The sequence below is a fragment of the Bacillus rossius genome, chromosome 1 (genome assembly GCF_032445375.1).
Source record: "Bacillus rossius redtenbacheri isolate Brsri chromosome 1, Brsri_v3, whole genome shotgun sequence".
Taxonomy (NCBI): Eukaryota; Metazoa; Arthropoda; class Insecta; order Phasmatodea; family Bacillidae; genus Bacillus; species Bacillus rossius.
The window spans coordinates 61,862,681-61,883,807 of record NC_086330.1 but is presented as its reverse complement, the minus strand read 5'-3'; the positions used below and the strand labels follow the sequence as shown (position 1 = coordinate 61,883,807).

Here is a 21,127-nt window from a genome sequence, read left to right as displayed (position 1 = left end):
CACTACCCGGCATTCGCCTGGAAGAGCTAGAGTCTGCCATTGTAGCAACTCTGCCGGTGAATCACCTGTGACATTGTTCGTACGCCTCCTGAGACAGTACAAGAGCTGGGGAATGTGGATATCCCATTTAGAATGATCCTCCCCCAACCTGAGACAGAGTTGGACCTTGATGTCCTGATTCCACCGCTCGGTGGGGTTGTCACGGGGGTGATAGGTGGGGGTGGTGTGGTGAGTGACGTCCCACCTACGGCAATTCTCTCGCCATCGTCTGCCGGAAAATTGACAGCCGTTATCTGTCAGAAGGATTGTGGGATAGCCATAGCGGGGAAAGACTTCCCCCTACAACAGGGCCTCTATTGTTCCCACTCGGACGTTAGTGACGGGGAAAGCTTCAACCCAGCACGTGAACATGTCCATTATCACGACAAGAAAACGCTTTCCCGGTTCGTACGGGGGTAGGGACCCATTATGTCCAACACTACTGTGTGAAAAGGTTTCTGGGGCCAGTGATGGCGCTGCTGCTCCTTTCCGTCAGCGCGGACTAAATTTTTTAAACAATGTACTTTCTTTTTTGCTATTTCCTGGATAAAAAAAAAATCCAGTCTCTGTCATACCCATAGCCGGTGTAAGTCTCCCTCCACTTTATTGTATGCATCATCGTATAGTGAGTGTGAGACTTGACGCCAACCGCCGGTGCTCCCTCTGGTCCGCAAAGGTCGTTATGCCACAACAACACTGGCTCCGAAGTGCGGCGAACACGCCCGAGCGTGATCTTCTCAAAGTGTGAGAAAGTGCACCGCAACGAACGCCGCAGCGACGTCAGCGCCCGGCCGGGTGTGGCAATGCGCCTAACTAATTATATATAATTATTTTGTCAAATTAGAACAACTAAATTAATAACAATTTAAAAGAAGATTCATGTAAGGGAAATTATGTCTAATTGTTTTATAAGCATATATTTTGTAACTTGTCTTTAAGTCCAAAACTGGCCGGGTCGGTTTTCCCGCGTTTCACGTGGTTAGGCGCGAGGCCGCAGGGCGGTCTCGCGGTGTTGCCAGACGTACGAGAATTCTCGTATTTGTACGTGAATTTAGAACCTGTGTACGTTGTACGAGGTAAAGTTGGATCTCGTACGCTTTTGTACGAGAATTTTGAAGATCACTATCAATGTTGGTTTTTTTACCCGGGTTCTAGTAAGATATATTAGTTTTATTGTATCGTTTTGTCAAAACAAGATTATAACATTTCTTTTGTAACTTAATACCATTAAGTGAAGTTCCTGCCCAACAGCGTTGACTTTTTTTTGGCTGGCAACACAGACGACGCCGACTAAAAGATAGTGTTTGTTTTTTATTATTGTATTATTGTTAAATGCACAACCCCTAACACACAATTTAGAGTATTTTTGTATGTTAAATTAACGAAAATAAAAAAAACTGGATATTTTTTAAGGAAAAAAATTGCAAAAAGAGTGAATGGCAGGAATAATTGTATTGTTGTGAAAACTGTTGTTAATTATGTTTTACTTATGTAATCATAGGATTGTGAAAATTGTTTAGTTTAGATTTGTTAGGATTGTAACTCAAATGTCAAGAATATAAAAATATTGTAGAAACACATTTAAACTTTTGTTTTACAATACCATTGTGTACGAGATTTTTTGTGTGTCGTACGAGAATTTTCGCTCCTTGGTACGAGACATTGACATTTACAATCTGGCAACACTGGTCTCGCGCTCAGTTACCGTTTGGAGCTCGAAGGGGTCGGGCGCTCCGCGAACGTCGGGTCATCAACTCTAGCATCTCTTCAACATTTCAGCAATAGTGTAAGTTTTCGGAAACCTTTTAATTAACTCGGCGCCGACCCCAACCCAGTCGCACGATATTTCGTGCGGCTCTTAATTTATTAAATTCTTCCCATCGGGGAACTTTATTTTTCATACGTAATTCCATGTCCAGTTTAAGGACCGCATAGTAGTGGTACGCAATTTTCGGCTGAATAGCCAATTAATCGTTATCGTCGTAGATCCTCAATAATAAGTGTTGAGAATAACACTGACTAACTTTCGTCTTGTAACTTTCTCCGTTTTTGTAGTGCAAAGTGTAACGTGTATGTTAATTGACTAACTTTCATTTGTAAGGAACTTTTGCGTGTACGTCTCCAGTTGGCGTGTCCACGTAATTACTGAAACGTTAATAATTCGCAGCAGGCTAGACTGCAAACCATCCTGAACATAGGAACTTTCTACGTATTTACCAGCCCGCCTAAGTTGGGGCAGTACCAGTTTCATTCACTTGCTAAACCTTTCATAGAGACAAGAACCCACTGTTTCAGTTTGTCAATATAACTTTGCAATCCATCTTGGTCGCGCAAACCGTCACGTATAGAGATACGCGTGTCATAGCGGTCCGACAACGGATGTGGCCAGTGTCGGGACGAATGAGTGTATCTATACTGAATAAAGTGCAGTGTCCCGTAACTCGTTTATTATTCATTTACAAGGCGTCCTGGGTGGCCTAAACAGCCCAGGTAATTTTCGAAACGAGACGCGCTCCTGCCTGCAGCCACGAAGCCGAACCCCCGTTAAAACCCCTGAGATATTTTACAACGCTAATAATTAATTAAAAACTAAAACAGGCAGCGGGAGTGGCGTCAGACTTTTAACTAAAATACAGTTTGATTCATGACAGACTGGAGCATATACTTTCCCTTCAAATTGTTATCACTAAGAAATTTCCATGACTTATTCAGGATTTTAAGAAAAAAAAAACCCCAGCCCTGAAATTTCCAACTTCCTCAACGTTTCCCTGATTTTCCAGATTGTGGACATTCTGTATTGTTGCAGCTCAGTGGAGCGTACCTGTACAAACATTTAATTCTTGCGATTGTAGAAAGGAAGGTTTAACGGCTCTTTAGATGGCAGGGTATCAACTACCTTATTGGGTGCCTGGTGCTACTTGCACCTCCATATCGTGAACACCCTGACCTTGAAAACCACTTTAAGACCTCCTGTCCATTAATCACGTGACCTGCAGCCAATCTGATATCCTGAAAATTCTGTCCGTCCGTCAAAAGCGTGCCAATCTTACACTTTTGACAGACGGATGGATGGATGGACTTCATCTAAGGTCGGTTGCGTCAATCAATTACTGTAAGACTACAAGCCTGTGGAGTTGGATTTCAACCATTCAACTATCCGGTGTTTAAATTTTGCATAACAACATTGCAGCTATTGAAACTTAACGTTCAAACAATTTAATCATGAATGAATTTTTCCAAGGATTGGCTGATACATTACATAAGGGAACACAACAAAAATAACAAACAACATCAAAATAAATCTCTGTGAGAGAAAACATGGAGCAGCAAAATGCTGTTTGCTAGGAAATCTGCAAAACATCATAAGCCTACACAGCAAACCCATGCATTCAAACTAACCAAACTTCAACACAGTCAAGAATAAGAACAAAGCAGATGCTGTGTTTTCTCACAAACTTTTTTTATCAGTATTTAACCCTAAAAAGGATTTAATTTTTTAGTAGGGTTGGACTAGCAAATTTCATACAAGAAATTGACAAACATATGATGCAGCCAACACTGTAATCCACTTAAAGTTTCAAGTAAAAAAAAAATATATTAGGCAGCAAAATATTTTGTATACAATTTATTTCAGAATTTACAAACAATTTGCCATCCAGTAATTGGGATGATTCTATTAAGGAACTCACTGAAACCTGCACTTACCTTTACACATAATTATTAATAGTATATTAAAATTTAAAGTTTAACTAGGATTGATCTCATAGGAAGGGATTTTCTATTTACTATAATTAAGATAATTACAATATGGAAGCTCTTCCACTATTAACAAATTAAATATACACGTATTTATAAAAAATGCAAATATCTCAGCAATAATATGATACATATTTGCAAAGAGATAAAAAATGAAAGATTTGATTAAAATTACTGTAAACATTTAAAACATAAGCTTTAGAAGTATCATTTCAGTTGGAACCCTAAAAAATCTCTGACACCATAAATACCGGTACCAAAATGATTTGGCAAAAGCACATTTTGACTAATTTCTAAATATTATTTCCCTCTTTTTTTCCCTAATAATTTTAATAGTTATGTGGATTAAAAGTAACGGCATCTATGAAAAAAAATGATTACCAAGATAATGAAAGCTAATATGATGGGAATTTAATAAAATACAATATAGGAATATACTATATACACCAAATAAGAATGTGACAATGTGACCATTTTACAGCATCAAACACAACAGTAATAGGCATATTGCTATTTTTGCTTTCACTTTTTCAATCAAATAGAAAAATATCAATTCGCACAGCAGTTGTAAGAAACAAATGACATAAGAGGCAATAGAATAGAAATGACATAACTTTCCAAAAGTTAACAAATCCAAAACAAGAAAAGGAAGAGGCACCAAAATAGGACTACGAAAATAATTATTTAATAAAAAAAAGGTATATGCTGTTAAATTTAAAAACTAATAAAAAATAATTTAATTTTAACTTCACACTAGTAATTTGTGTACATGGTACACAAGATAAAAAAAATTGCTATTCACAATGTGCTTTTACCATCAAAATGCACTTAACAAAATACTGCATGAATACAGTGTTTTATCGCACAATGGTCGCACACGCGTAATCGTCGCAACCATATTTTAGGCTGTCAAAATTGGGATGAAAAACTTCTCGCGTAAACGTCGCATGATGTTTTTGGTCCCGCTAGTAGATGCCGAGCACTTTGTGTAGGTATCTTTTCCGTATAAAACAATGTATTTTAAAGTAGAAATCTAATATTTATTCGGTCATTACCACTTATTTATTTAATTAACGGAAATACGAAGATGTTTGACGTGTAAATTTTCTTATAAAGACGTTTTTAAACATTATTTCCTTTATCTGATTGCGTTGCCGCGGCGTACCGCTTATAAAAATGTAGCCAGCGCATCATTTATGTTTGGTTATGTTGCTTCACGTATAGAGCGCGCGCACGTATTTGAATATCGATATCTCGCCGAGTGCATACTGACATCGTACGGCCGAAGGCCACCCCTAAGCCCGACCTGCACCCGCCAGTACTCGGCTCCGCTAACGGAAAGCACCCCTAGCCATGGCCCACCCGAGTCAAGTGAGCGGACCGCAGCCCAAGGTAGAGAATAGCGAACCATTTCTAATTACGCATGCAATGCACTCACCGTGCCTACAAAATTCCCCACGCAATAATAACGTAATCAAAAACAAACAAAAGCCCCTAATTAATAAAGTGCGACGTAGGAGTGCCCGGCTCACTCACGTGTAGTTTTCTGCTAAAACAGCTGTGAGTGCAACCCTTGCGGCCTTCAGCCTAATTTCAGTAGGGAAACGTGTGACGTAATTCAAACCACCCTAAATTAGCATTATCGTTCGCCACTGGAGTAGTTTTCAAGAAACAGACAGTCTCCAGCTTGACTCTAATATTCAAACTTATTTTAGACAAACTTATTAAATGTCATTTCTATAACATATATAGATATTAGATTAATCATTATGTTTTATTATGTGAATTTAGAGCCACTTAAATTTAATTAATTATATAGATTTTTACGAATAACGGAACTTTAGAAACTCTGGCGCGACAGGGAGCTTACCCCTCCCCTCGCGCCAGGGCTGCACGCCAGTACAGCGCGACTCGCGGACCGGGACGGACGCACGTCCCACGGGGAGCCAGCATCTCTTTGTTTCACCGAACGTCCATCTGGTAATTATAGTCACCACCAAAACCTTTTTTTAATACTCCCCGTGTGCGCCCGGTCCTTTTTCCGGTGTAGGGCCTAACCCAGCCGCATCAATTTAACACGCCCCACACAAAGCATTACGTGGGACCGTGCAGTATTCGGTACGGGCCGTCTCCCGCCACCCCAGAACTTTATTTAATCGCCTAGTGCACAGGCACAGGCTACCTTCAAGATTAAACGTGTTTTAATTTAGTAGCGAGCCGCGGTCCGCACAGGTGGGCCCGCGCGTCACCAATTACAGATGATGAAATTAGCCGATGCTAATTGAACGCTCTCCCTCGACTGCAACTGGCGTGAGGACTTAAGTAAACGCACGTAGAGGCACGCAGGTGCCCCTCTCAGATAACGTGTGCAGTGTAGTCGTGTACTTAAAAGCACCACAGAGTGCCGTTTTATCAAGTGTAATTGTAATCATAGTGTAATAAAAACTTCTACGTGTTCCGACGCCCCATTGGCAGTCATGTACCGCCGAGTAAACCTCGTGCCCAATGTAATGAACCAGTGTCAATCGTGAACAATAAAAAGTCCACCCCGCACCCCCCGTGCGCGACGTGCGACCCATAGAACAACCAAAACAGTGTATGTAAATTAACTTAAACAACCCAAACCAATCAGGAAACAAATTTCACCACCGCCAACGGTTCTAGCGGACCACGCTGGGGCAACGAACCCACGACCATCACACGGTTAGACACCGAGCTAGCCTGGCGCCCTCCCGGAGCAGAAAACGCTAAGAAAGCCAGCCACCCCGCTAGGACCTGCGCCCGATCTCGAACACGAGACCGCGGCTGACGGCAATACAACGCGCACTCTGTCAGGTGCCGAGTTAACTACATTTGATAGCCCACATTCTTTCGTGGTAAGTGTGTACTAAGACACGTTAGTTCACATCAGATTCAATTGGCTTGCGTTCGCGTTAGAGTTTTGGTTTTTCTATTTAAAGTTGAAGAAGGTTTTTGTTTAAGGAATTATTATAGATTGTTTGGCGTGCTCTTGTATACTCCACCTTTTTTTAAATAAATGTACTTTTCATGAACAGGTTTTGTTTTTATGAATAACTTTACTTAACAAAAATTTTTTTTCCGCATATTTGTCCCACCTCTACTTTTCAAACTTGATTTTAGAATTAAATGTGCGACTATTATACGAGAAAACACGGTAACTCTTGAAAATTGCATTATGATTGCTTGCATATTCTGTAAAACTTCAAACTTATATTCCAATTCCTGTATTAAGTTTACTTAATATTTATATATGTTAGAAAACAGGTAACATTTAACATTAAATAATATTTATGTAAAAAAACGTATTAAGTACAATAAAGACTTAAGATACTGGCTGAACAACAAAAAAAATTTATCATTGAAAAAACTTCATTTCCACCAGGTAGAAAAAATTATAATAAAAAATTTATTAAGAGGTATAAAAATATTATTCAAAAAATTTAAATTTACATTTGTCTGCAATATCATTGTGTGATCACAGTCGTTCTATCATCATCCCTCTCGTCCAAATAACACAGATATCACTCAAATTTATCCCGTCTTAGACCCTAATTCACTTCACTACACACAGCCATAAACTGCAACATAGTTCACCATCCGTAAGATATCAGTTCAGTATTCATGCATACCTGAACACAAGAAATACATCATAAAATTGGCCACTTTTTTTTGAAGGTCAGTGGGGGTGATCTCTCCCTTCCCAGGAGAGAACCAGCAGACTGTATCGCAGAGACCACGTGGGAGTGAGTGCTGGACACTGGATACTGACGAGGATTCAAGAAAGGATCAGGATGGGTGACCGCCGCCAGCAGGCTGTATCGCAGAGAACACGAGGGCCAGGCTACTTGCGCCAGTACTGGGCCAGCTTGTGCAGCTGCTCGACGAGTGCAGCCATGACGGCTGTGGCAGACAGGTCCAGCAGGTTCTGCATGTAGTGGACGGCCTCCTCGTCATTCAGGTCCAGCCGCAGCTTGTCCTGCACCTTCTTCACGGCCTTGTCGGGCTCCAGCGCTATGTCGGGCACGCTCGCGTCCACCATCAGCAAGAACAGGTTCAGGATCAGGTTGGTGTGCCTGCACCCAACACACCGCACTGTTGGTGAAGGTAAATAGTATACACTGTTTTATGTTGCATGCTTAATGCCTACAGGCTTGCACAGATGATTAATGTCCATTTTGAACCACCTGGGCACTGACTTGGTGCTTATAAACTGTACCACAGCACAATGTGAACATACTGAAAAAACTTTATGTAGTGACAAAATATTTATAAAACTTATTTATCAGACATTACAATTACATACATACGCTATTAGGTACCAGTGATTGTTAATTTTCACTCTTATTGTAACCCTAGATCCGCTTCTGGTTATTTTTCCACACTATACTGCTCTGTCTAAACACTAATAGCTGGCAAACCTAATTCTTCTCTTACTCAGCTTCTTCCTCGACACATTTCCATCTTCATGCCTTACAGTAAGTGTGAAGTTATTGCGGTAACATTACTCGAGGCCATTGGGGAGAGTTCTGGCTAAAGACATGTAAACATGTCGAGGCCTCTTGTTGCCTTGCATCTTTTTGCTACGCCATCTCAAAGCCCGTCCCTCCCTAGAGTGACTGCCTCCATGTACCAGTGAAGGTGATGAGGTAACCAAGAATTCTCAGCAGCCTTCACCTGCTTGCCTCATACTCCACCTACCATGACCTCGTGCCTTGCTTTTAGCTCCATTTGAGCAATGATTAGTCCAACCTTTAGGACCTCACACCCGTGCATAGTGAACTGTTGGAAGCTGCCTGCCCTCAGCATTTAACTCCTATTGGTTGCTCTGTGGCAGGTTCATACAAAACGGATACCTCATTGCCATAAGCAAGGTAAGCAGGATAGGTGAATGAATGAATGTCATTAACGTCTGGTTGACATTACGGTCATTAGAGACGATGGGTGATGAACTGACACATGAGCATTGACAAAATTCATGGTAAGGTGAAACAGGAGTACTCTGGCCTCAATGCAAATACCCGTGTTTGATCCTGCTGGGAATGAAACCCTGATCGCCTTGGTGAAAGGCAAGTATATAACCTCTCAACCAGCATGGCCTTGTGAGCAGGAGTGGCTACCCAGGCCAGTAGCGCCAGACGACCATCAATCCTGGAGCAGACTCCTGCTGTTCCTTCGGCAGCAATCAGGAAGCGTTGGATACGCTCTAAGTCACATGGACATGACCATAAAGACTTCACTTGTATCCTACTGGAGACAGATATATGGTGCGATCCATATTTGAGGGCGAATCTTCAAATGAAAATGTTAATTCTTTTGCTCAAAATTATAGATGCGACCCATATGCAGGGGCAACCCTTTTGCGGGTTAATACGGTACATGCAAACACACTGCACGTAACACATCCACCCACACACTCTCAGTCCCTCGCGATGAGACACAAACACACAGCACCTGCGTAAATGCAGGAACGCAGTGTAGCACTGCTTGCGGAACTCCTGGTAGTGGTCCGAGTTGATGCCACCCATCGCCTCCACCATCTCCTTGCTGAGCTTCATGGGCGGGGGCAGCGGCTTGGGGTCGCGACCCAGGATGTAGCCAAAGTCGATGTGGAAGAGCTTCCCGGAGGTGGTGAGCAGCAGGTTGTCAAGGTGGCGGTCTCCCACTCCCAGCAGATACGTGATCACGCAGTACCCCGCTGAGCAACCACAAGCACCGTGCATTCTCCACTTGCTGCTCACAATACAACATCACATAACATACACACTCTCTCAACCATTCTAAGCACATGTCTTAAAGTATTACAAAAATATTTAGTATTTGTGAATGCATAATTTCATATTTGATCCAACATTTCAAATCAAATAATTCTTTTTTCATTATTCTTTATCAGTACATACAGCAATAGGAAGCTATCTACAAAATATTTAAATGAGAAGGTTTACTGAGAAAATGAATTTATTTTCCTCAAAATAGTACATACATGGTTTTTATTTGTGACCGATAATGTGATTATTACAAATCATATTAAAAAAAAAACCATATTTTAAAGTATATAATCAGTTTTATACAAAATTTTTTTCTATGTTTTAAAAAAATGCACTGCCAAATTTTTTCCTCTATTTTATACCACACAGACAGCTACGCTATGTTCGCTATGTTTGCTGCGCCAAGTGGCCACACAGGATAGTCTAGATCGTGATGTCGGAGGGACGCACGCTGTGGGATTCAAGTGATGATTCCGATGATAATATTCTGCTGGCTCTCACAGTATGTAAAAATAAAAATAAAAATAAATGGTTACATGAAGTTAGTAAAAAAAATTAAATTGGAGAATTTCATCATTCGATGAAACAGTTGCGTAAGGACAAAACCAAACTTATGAATTATTTCAGAGTAAATACAACTCAGTTCGAAGGTATTCTCTTGAAATCAAATCCCAAGCATTATCTCGTATATCCAGCTTTCTATAGTCTTCTATCAATTTATTCCATGAACATAGATAAATTCAATAAAATTTTCAGTCGACATGATACTAATTTAAAGCAAACACAGCAAATTCAGCAAAAAAACAGATGTTTTTGTTCATCTGCGCATGCGCGAAGTCAGCAACATTTTAGAATAGCAGAGAACCAAATACCTGGCGACGTCACCAACATAGCGAACATCGCACAGAGCAAGATAAAATCAGCAATAGGAGTAGCTACGGTTAATCTAGACACGGAGATTCTTAGCCATAGCGTAAACTGTCAAAACTGATCTAAAAATATATGCAAAAATCTCTAGTTAACAAGTGCATCCCTGTTTTCCACAGCAATAATAGGCATAAGAATCTAGTATTATTGTGTATAAAATGTCAAGACTTTCTCCACAATTATAATTTACTTACTAAAACTTCAATGCAAACACACAAAAAATAAATAAAAGTTTTAACACCTCTAAAAAAGAGGCATGGTGGCAGCCTAACTATTGAAAAGTGTTGTGTTAATTTGGTGAAGTACACTCAAAAGGAAATAGGTAAGTACTTTCATGCTACAAAATTAGTAATACTAAACATAAATTGTAATATTATTATTTTCTTGATTCCCCCTCACAGCGCTAGTATGCTTTGGTCCAAAAATTTCCCTGAGCCAAACAAATCCATTCCTGTACAGCTCTGATATTTTTAAACCGTCGATTCTATCTACAGTAGAACCCCGATTATCCGCGACTCGATCATCCGATTCGCGGATTAACCGCGATTTATGTCCATCAAGTCCAATTTTTTAGTTACATATAACCAATGATTCAAAATGTATGTAAATGTTAAAATACTTTGCAAAATGTATGTTGGTCAAAGTACTTTGACTCATGTTTATATACACAAAAAGTTAAAAAAAAAAATACTAGTACATACATACGTATGTACATAATATTTTTGTGTTCCATGTTACGTGAATAGATTATACACTGGTGCGCGATTCCACATCCGCATGACCGGACTGTACACTCCCGCGCGCAGCACGGCGCCGTGCCACAGAGATTACCCGGCACATGGAGACAGTCCATTCCATTAGTGTACGTTGTTGAAGCGTCAAGGTGGTGATAATTTTATGTATTGTAACAGTGATCTGCATTCCGACGGATTATACCGTTGTGTTGTGCGGAAGTGTTGAGCGCAACATTTCATCATGTCATCAAATAAACAGAAAAGAAAGCGAGTGGTACTGTCCATCGACAGCAAAACAAAAATTATAGAAAGATTTCAGAGTGGAGAAACGATTGCAAACTTGCGACTGAGTTTAATGTCGGTAACACAACAGTGCGCGACATCATAAAAAATCGCGAAAAAATCCTTCAGTTTGCTTCACAGGCTGACACTTCAAGTGGATTAAATAAACGCAAGACGATGAACGAATCCACATTTAGCAGCTTGGACACTTGTTTGTTTGAATGGTTTCAACAGAAAAGGTCGGAGGGTGTAGCATTAAGTGGCGTAATTTTATCACAGCAGACGTAATTTAAAAAAAAAAACTAGGCTTGACAGAAGAACCATTTTCCTGTTATATTACTTCTCCGTTATTTTATGAGCACCGACTGTACGGAAGTGTGTGTGTTGCAACTAGTGCTTGGCACGCAAGATAAATTCAGCCTATCACTTGCTGACGCGGCACATTGATACGACGGTGTTTGTTTATTTCAAAACTCAGCTAAGAGTGAACGGAGAATAGATATAACGACCCCTCACGGTTCCCGAGATAAGGGTCGTTATAGAGAGGTGGTCGTTATAAGATTTCCGACCCATCTGCAACACTAAGTCATAATAGGCCGTTTTTGCACTAATTCCACGTTCAGCAAACTAAAAATAAAAAATCTAACATTTTAAATTCATATAAATAAAGGGGGATAAAAACACCGTGAATTATACGAGACAGAGACACCGTTTCAAAACCATCAAATCAAGTCTCAATGCACTGGTATGAAAAATCTTATCTCGAAAAGAATTTTGAAGGCAGTCGTTCTGTAAAACAATAACCAGCCCGATGGTGTTACTGACAACAGAGCAATGAGCGAAGTGTGGCAGCGTCGCTTACGGGCGATGAAAAGAATGCGTGACCTTGGCAGCTATCAGCTGTCTTGGGCCCTCGGACTGGCGGGCGGCTAGTCACACACCTTGGTGCAACGACTCGCGTGCCCACGTCTCCGCACACGAAAGACTTAAAAACCACTGCTGCCCAGCACTAAGCAGTCCGCTTATATGTCAACAACGCACACGCACACAAAGCATGTATATATATGTAATCTCCGAATGTCCACAGATGGCTGTCTGTGGGCTAATGACCTTTGAGGCAAGCATGACTCGGCTAACCGCGATTTTCAATTATCCGACTCACTCGTCCCCTTCATTAACACGGATAATCGGGGTTCTACTGTATTTTTATGAGGATCATGGAATTGAAATATAAGATTTTCTAGCTTTACTTTTTTGTAACATCTTACAATAACAAGACACATGCGCTCAACACTCAACGTACCACAGCTCCGGACATAGGTGTCCATAACCTCAGGCGCTATTCCATACGGAGCCGTTTCCGATGGGTGGTGCTTGCGGAAGAAGTTTTGAATGCTACCTTCTGTGGCCAGGACCTCAGCCACGGGAATAGATTCTATGAACTGGAGGAAGCCTGGAAAAAAAATATCACCCACTTATCTCGTCTGAACCTCCCCGGAGAACATGCTTACAGAACGCACAATGATTGGGCATGACTGTACCGTGACGAGTGCTGGTGGCCAGAACCCTGTATGGCGTCAGTTTCAGGTCGAGATTTTCCCGACGCAGCAGCTTGTCCATCAGCGTTATCATCTGCAGTATCAGTTGGTCCTGACGCAAGTCATCGCCGTGCTTGAAAATTGCCACGTACTCCGAGCCATCAGTCGTCAGGAACGTCAGTCGTGATGGCATGAGCGCCGACTTGAACAGTGTTGCCCTGTCACGTGGTAGACAAATGGTTATACATTATTTGACATTAAAAATATTATATGAAAATGATGTATTAAAGCACTAAACTACAAAACAGAGCACAATATACACCAATCTTTAACTCGTACATGACATTTTTTTTTACTAAATTATCATTGGGAAAATCAAAATTTGCAAACAAAGAAAAATGTAAAAGGTTAAAAATCAATATTCTAAAAGCAATAAATATGCCTGGCAATAATTTAATGGAGAAAAAATATAGTGAGGAGCCTCTAATAAATTAAGATCCATGCAAGGAAACAGTTATCAATTCTGTCACTGCTATGTAAGCTCAATGAATCAGAAACTATTTTTGAAAGACTTGAGACATTCAAATGTAGAGGTCAACCCCAGCATAATTTTGATGTGCATGTAACAGTCATGTCGGGATAAGAAATACTTGCGATAATTAAGATCATAGAGACAATTTTTTAAATTACCATCACATTCATTATTATGGATAGACAATTTCTGGTTCTAAGTTCCAAAAAATTTTTTACATTTACGTAGGAATTAATTATTCATGTTAGGTTAGATTTTTTAATCTTTAAAAATCATAAACTTTTAAAATCTCCTTACTGAAGTTGTAACAATTATTCTAGAGATGTACAAAATTGCTTTAAATATATAACTTAATACTTTATTACAACTTTAAACTTATCCTGAAAGTACTGTAAAGTATTTTTTAACTTATTAACCAGGAAAATGTTTTGAATGGCTGAAATTATGTATGCATTTATTGATTAGGTACAATATATTGACTGGAATCCTAATACAACGTTCTTCTTTAATGCGTTACCTATCATTTCAGATCCTCAAATATTTATGTTAATCATTTTATCATTTTAATGTTGTTAAGAAGAAATTATATGGTTCCTTCAGAAACATCATGTGTTCCATGTGAAATTTACTTGGTTTGGCACTGGCTTACTTTTCAGGAATGATGCCTTTGATCTGTACATCAGGGTCCAGAGGAAATGGCAGAGGTTCAAAGCTGGCAAAATTAATTTTGAATGGCTCTGGGTCTGCTAGCAGTGCCTGCAACCTTTCAGTCTGGAATCAGAAAAAAAAATCCATTAGTCTAAAACTATGTAGTTAGCAATTTAATAGAGACAATTTTTTAAATTACCATCACACAGGGACTGGAAGTAACGCGCTACTAGTAACGACGTTATTTGTAACAGTTACTTTTTATGGTAACGATCGTGGTAACGCAATAAATTAAGTTTTCAGTAACTGTAACTGAATTACATTTTTCTGCCTTAAAGTAACGATAATTTTCGTTACTTCTTGCGTTACATTTTTTAAATGTATTACTTATTGAACGAACAACAATTTGTTGATTTTTTTCAATCCCAGAACGAAAATCCCGACAAGCATATTATTTGCGATGGTATTGCTTGTACTTGTAAAACTGCTGTTGGCTAGCCTGCGCTCGTATTTTGTTTTGATTGTCAATTATTTAATATTTGCGACATGCGGGTTTACTGCTGTGCTGTGCTATTTAATTAATTAACCTACCTGTGCACATGCGCGAAAGCAATGACAGAATCTAATTAAGCGAGAAGCCGAGAAAGCAGTCCAGAATTTTCGTTGCCGTGGCCTTCAAATTCTAATTTTTTCGAAGTTCGGTCGAGTGTTAAAAATAACCTTATTGTTAAGTGCTTGTTGGGTGGTTCTGCGAACAATTTTGTAGTGAGAACTAATTACTCAATGAAATTTAAGACCTATTTAAATTTTTTCAGTTTAAATAAACATATATATTTACTAAACACAATATGTTTTATTAGCATTTAATTATAACAATATTACGTATCACATTTTTAGTTTTTCACAAAGTAGGTAACTGTTAAAGTAACTTACAGTTACTTTTCTCAGAACTGTAACTGTAACAGGTTCATTTTCAGTAGCGTAACTTGTAGTTGTAAAAGGGTTACATTTTCAATGGAGTATTTGTAACTGTAACTGAGTTACTTTTTAAAAGTAACTTTCCGGTCCCTGCCATTACATTCATATTATGGATAGGCAATTTCTGGTTCTCATTTCCAACAATTTTTTTACATTTACGTAAGAATTAAATTTGAGAAATGCAATACAATAGAGTGCTGCTAATCCTGACCTTAAAATGCACCTAACACAAGTTTTAGATGAGTACAACTATAAAAATAATTATTGATTATATTTACATAAATAAATTTCCTAAAGCTTAATTTTATTTTTAATACTACTATATATGTAAACCTATGTTTTTAACCTAAGACCTAATGTACAATAAAGAAAAAAAAAAAAAATTTTTATGAGTCAGTTTATTGATTGCACAGTACAAAAACACATTACTTTTTACATCACATTCAAATTAACCGGTGACTTTCAAGCAGAGACCTGGATTAATAGTCAGGTCAATTTAGCACCTAAAATAGGAGTGAAGATACATAAATTCACAAAAAACTGAAAGTCGGTAAAATTGTTCAAAACATAATTATAAATAAAATTTAAAAAGTTCTCATCGATCCAGTACCTGGAAAAAAATTAACTCGAGGTAAAAGGTAAAAAAAAAAAATGGGTTTTTCGCAATTTTCAACAAAATGGTAAGATTTTTCATAAAATTCGCCACAATTAAAAAAGTTGGAAAAGTAGTAATCGTCATAATATGCATAAGTACGCCACGTATATACATCACTGAAGCTGTAATATAAGTAAAAATATTTTTTTTATTGGTGATTGTAACTTACCTATATAAAATATACAGAAGTATAACTATGAGAATACATATCAGGTAAAATGAAACCCAGTCCCTCAATTTACACGCCAGTGTAACCTTGAGACAACATCTGTCTCCTATTCAATTGTCTGTGTGGCTAGGGTCGTATACCTGCTTTATGTCAGAATGCCCAATAAATGAAATACCGTTAGTCTGGAGCGCCACTCCATAGTGAAAACACGTGTTTATTCTGACCTATTCTCTAACCTATTTCGGGCTGTTTTGAATCTTATAACAAAAATGTCAGAATATTGTTTTATTTGTGCTCAACTTTTAACTGAAAGTGAACTTGTTAATGTTGAAAACTACCTGCTTAGATAAGTTTTGATATGCATGTTTTGTTAAAAATACTCTAAATAAAAAACAAGTGCAGTTAGTTTGTCTTCCTCCAACCTCAGTTGCTGCTCATCAACATCTTTTTCGGGTACATTACCAAGTTAAAGTGTGGCTTGGTTATCAGCTAGACCCAAAAGACTGAGGTTGGAAGTTGGTCACAATATATTAGAACCAGTTCAGACTTTACTCCCACCTGCGCCTGAAAAACTGCTGAACACAATTTTTTGCAACTATAAAAAAGGGATGTAGTGCTAAATGTGGTTGCAAAAAAGTTGGACTGTTTTGTTCTCTGGAATGTACAAATTGTCAAGGCCGGTCGTGCTCTAATGTTGAATCACCAACAGTAGAGGATTCGTTTGGTATCAATGAGGAGACATGCTATACATCGCTATTGAGGCAATTTACTTGCACCCCGAATGAAGAAGAAGATCAAGAAGAGGAAGCAGAAGTATTTGAAAGTTATGAATCAGACGAATAAATTTCTCTACTTTTTTAAAATTTACATTGCTTTTATCATTTTGAACCCTTGCTAATATCTGTTATAATGCAATAGTTTCAAATTAAACAGAATCACAACAGACCCGTGGAATAAGCCTACAGGAGAAACCACGTTAAAAAAAAAAACGCGCTAAGTACACTACCTCATAGGTGGCATGGAAACGTGTGCATATTATTACGATTACTAGTATTACTACTTTTCCAACTTTTTAAATCGTTATATCTCAGAAACGGTGGCTCTTAGGGAAAAAAGTATTGATACATTTATTATAGATAATTACATAATCTACAATGTTTGTCTGGGCAAATTTTATGAAACAACTTACAGTTTTGCTGAAATTCGCGAAAAACACATTTTTTTAACTTTTGACCTCGAGTAATTTTTTTTTCAGGTACCAGATCGATGAGGACTTTTTAAATTTTTATTTATAATTATGTTTTGAACAATTTTACCGACTTTCAGCTTTTTGTGAATTTATGTATCTTCGGATGTCTAGATTGACCGGACTGTAATGGGCCTCTACTATATTAAATCTAAGATTTACAGTCCACGAGACAGTATCACCACTGTATGTGTATGGTCTTCAACCCTAAAGTAGGTTTCATCTAATTAGGTTTTTGTTGAACCATACCTATAGTATAATTGTGAAATAACAAAACTACTAAAACAGCTGAAGCATTTTTCTGGGAATTGACATGTCATTGGCCAAGAAAATTAAATGAGAAGTTTAATGGGGCAGTGTGGTCGAATCAAAATGTTTTGTAATTTGGTAGGTTTCAATTCAGATGTATTCATTATTAACTTCTGTTAAGTCATTCATAATACTTTATACGGTTAATATAAAACACTTTATATATTATACAGAATATAATTTCAGTTGGTGATAAACACAAAAAAAAAAAAAAAAAAAATCATTGAAATAATCATAAAGGACAAAACCAACATGGCAAAATCGTAATTTTGCCACATCGCTTACCGGGCCAGCTCCCAGCACTAATTCGACAGACACAACCCGGAAACGTGTGGTATTTATGTAGTATTTATTCAAAGAACATGCCTAGAAATGTTTGTTTTTTGGGAAAGTGTTTTTGGGAAAAGTTTATGCGAAACCACAAAATTTTCAAAGAAGCTATACTTTCACAAATAATTAAATTTCATCAACTTTTTTTACACAAACAGTACCAAATAAAACATACTATTGGTCTTTTTTTTACAACTTAATGGCTCACTTACCATTTGAGAGTTGGGTAGGACCCATGTTAGTTACACTATCAACTGATAAGAACAAATACATTTTTTGTTTTAATTGGTATCTACTAATCTGCAAAAAATAAATTATTCTAAAAAGTATATTAATGTATCTTAAATTTTGTAAATGTATGTTGGTAATAGAAAAAGGAAAAATTTCCAAAAAAATATGCGGTTACATTTTTCCAGAAAATTTTCACATCTGAAAATTTTACCACACACATATCTAAATAATACCATGTTGAATAGTTTGTGATAATCCACAGACCTCTCCAGCTAGATGTAGTCTGTATTGCACATACATAAAACACTTGGAAAATAATTAATACTGTAGGTCGTAGGTTAAGACAGTTCATGAATATTAACGTGATCAAATTATAGATGAATTTAGATTGATGTTTTGTTCCAAATAAAAATTTTTTATAGCCATATTTGATAGATTTATTATACTTAACCGAAAGTTGTCATACAATTTCACTTTCACATAAAATTTAACGCAGCTTCTGGCCACTCACTGATCAGAATCAAGTTTACTTAAATACCTAACATTATAAAGTCCTGCAGTCACTTAAAAACTCACGGTACGAATGGCCGAGAGACCATCAAGGTTCCATCTGGACCTCTGCCATCAACTGTTGTCAATTCATCTAGCTATTACTGTCCGAAATAAGGTTGAAAGCAGTGTGGCTCAAAATACAGGCGTGAACATCTTGCCAACTTACATCAAATAATAATAATAATAATAATAATAATAATAATTAGTGATGGGTCGATTCCGATTCCGGAATCGGTCGGTTCCACCGATTCCACTGGAATCGTGGGATTCAGAATACAATGGTTTTGGAATCGACCATGACCGATTCCTGCATTGTTTTTAAGTTTGCAAAATACATAATCTACGCAACGTAACAAAATATTAAAATGCATGCAAATATAATTTTTAAAACTACATAATACAATCTTTTTTTACGGAACTGATTTACGAATTACGGTGATTAAGGGGCCTCCCTAGTAAAAATGTTTAGCGCGGTGGGCCACTGGCCACGTGCTACGGCCAGTGGTTGGGCGGGGCGATATACCTGAGCCTGTCGCCTGCGCCCTGGTGGAGGGGGGAGAGGGCGTTTCAGCGAGGGGGCGGAATAATGGGAGGGTTGTCATTGTGTGGAGTCCATTTACTACTTATACCTGCGTTATCTGCGAACAAGATCGTGGCAAGAAAGGTGACTGTTTTTCCCTTTCGCTACATTCAACCAAAAGATAATGTTCTCATATTGCCTTGCTTGCTTCCTGACAGTGTTTATTAACTTGAAACATTAAATTAGTGTTGCGATCCAGTCCATATCCATTAAATCCAAACAATCGTCAATTCTGTTTAAACATGAATTTTTATTTTTTTAATTATGTTCTACATAACTAATAGATTTACATACATTACAAAAAATTGTCACCAAAAATTGATGCGTTAGCTTGTGTTTTCAGAAAAAAAATTGTAAAAATTATTATAATTAAAAATAAATTTACAACATTATACTTTAGAACTGACATTTGTGTGATGAATGGTTTTGCACGAACATTATGCTTTCATTCATAAAAGTCTTCCGCACCGCGACGAGAAATCACGTCCTACTAATAGATTGAGTAATAAAACTGGGAATAAAATGATGAAAATAATATTACATATTTTTACTCTTAGACACAAATCAACTGTTGAAATCGCAATAACGACAAACAAATTTTTAACTTACTTCCTGAAGAAAAAGTGCATGTCAAACTCACTTTAAAATTCTGTAGAGAAAAAAATGTCAGGAACAAACAAGTGATCCCACCAACGACACATCGTCAACTTTGTATTCTAGGGTTCACGTCGTATTTAGGTACACTAAATATTACAGCATATTATTATTTTCTGGCACTTATTACATGTTTAGCATTTTATTTTTTTAAATATTTTTTAATGACTTTAACGTTGCATAATATGATGAATAAATATACACGAATGAACTGGAATCCCGTTCCGAGTTACATACAGACTGTTTACGAGCAGTGTAAATTTCTTAGCTGTTGCAACAGCGGCCTACAGGTGGATTCAGACTACAGGCTTAGTCAGTCATGCTGAATCCACCTGAGTTCAGATTTTATCGAAGACAAGTGCGGGTGGTATGTAAGAACTCAGTGTGCACTGACTGTTGTGCTCAAGGTGTCAGTGAAATGTATAGCTGGAATCACGGGCGAAAATCTGTAGGATTCCCATGAGGCCCGCGCGATAACGTGAAGATTTTGCAAATCCAAGCGGGCCCCCTCCGATGGGCTTTTTTTATTTCAGGGAGGTTCGGGCCACCCTGAGATTTTCCCCTCCTCCCGGAATGTACACATGCAGCTGGAATTAATTTTTAGCCAAGTACGTAATTTGGTGCTGTATTTAGGCTGTCAAAGAAGATACGAAATATGGCTGCTTTGATAATTGACGATAACTCCTTTTTATTGTGAAATAGTACCCATCTATAACGAAATCCCTAAATATATCACCACTACTGTTGGGGATTTTCTATACAAACTATCAAAATAATTTTGGTTTCGTCACTGTCACTAGCTGTTATTGTATCATACAAAAACATGTTTGTTTTGTGTATTAATTTACGGTATTCATCTCTGTCAAAAAAAAATCCATTTCGATAATAAAGTGTAAGCAAGGTAGAATATAAGGCTTATTTTAAAATAAAAATTGAATAAAGTATTTTTTGCTTGCAGTAGTTCAAATTTTTGAATTAATTTAGTTGTTTGTTAAAAAAAAACCTTCTAAAATCAAAGAAACTACCTACTTCCTAAATAGATAAATAGCGCTTTAAGTGTTCACACGCTTTTATAAATATTTAAACGCCAACATTTCAAATGTAGGTTTCACATAATGATAAAATCTTATCTATTTTCATGGTTACGCCTAATGGAAATAATACACAACAATTCGTCATAT

The 21,127-nt window shown here is 37.8% G+C and overlaps 1 protein-coding gene across 1 annotated transcript in view; it reads right to left on the bottom strand.

Annotated features, from left to right (window-relative positions):
* Positions 1–3,649: 3,649 nt before the first annotated feature.
* LOC134536656 (phosphatidylinositol 3-kinase catalytic subunit type 3) overlaps positions 3,650–21,127 on the bottom strand; it is a 74,643-nt gene continuing 57,165 nt past the window's right edge. The window contains exons 13-17 of the mRNA XM_063376466.1: positions 14,244–14,365; positions 13,066–13,280; positions 12,828–12,977; positions 9,268–9,511; positions 3,650–7,889 (exon numbers count right to left, since the gene is read on the bottom strand). Coding sequence (XP_063232536.1) covers positions 7,658–7,889; positions 9,268–9,511; positions 12,828–12,977; positions 13,066–13,280; positions 14,244–14,365 — 963 coding nt within the window. The 3' untranslated portion in view covers positions 3,650–7,657. The remainder of the gene's footprint in view (positions 7,890–9,267; positions 9,512–12,827; positions 12,978–13,065; positions 13,281–14,243; positions 14,366–21,127) is intronic.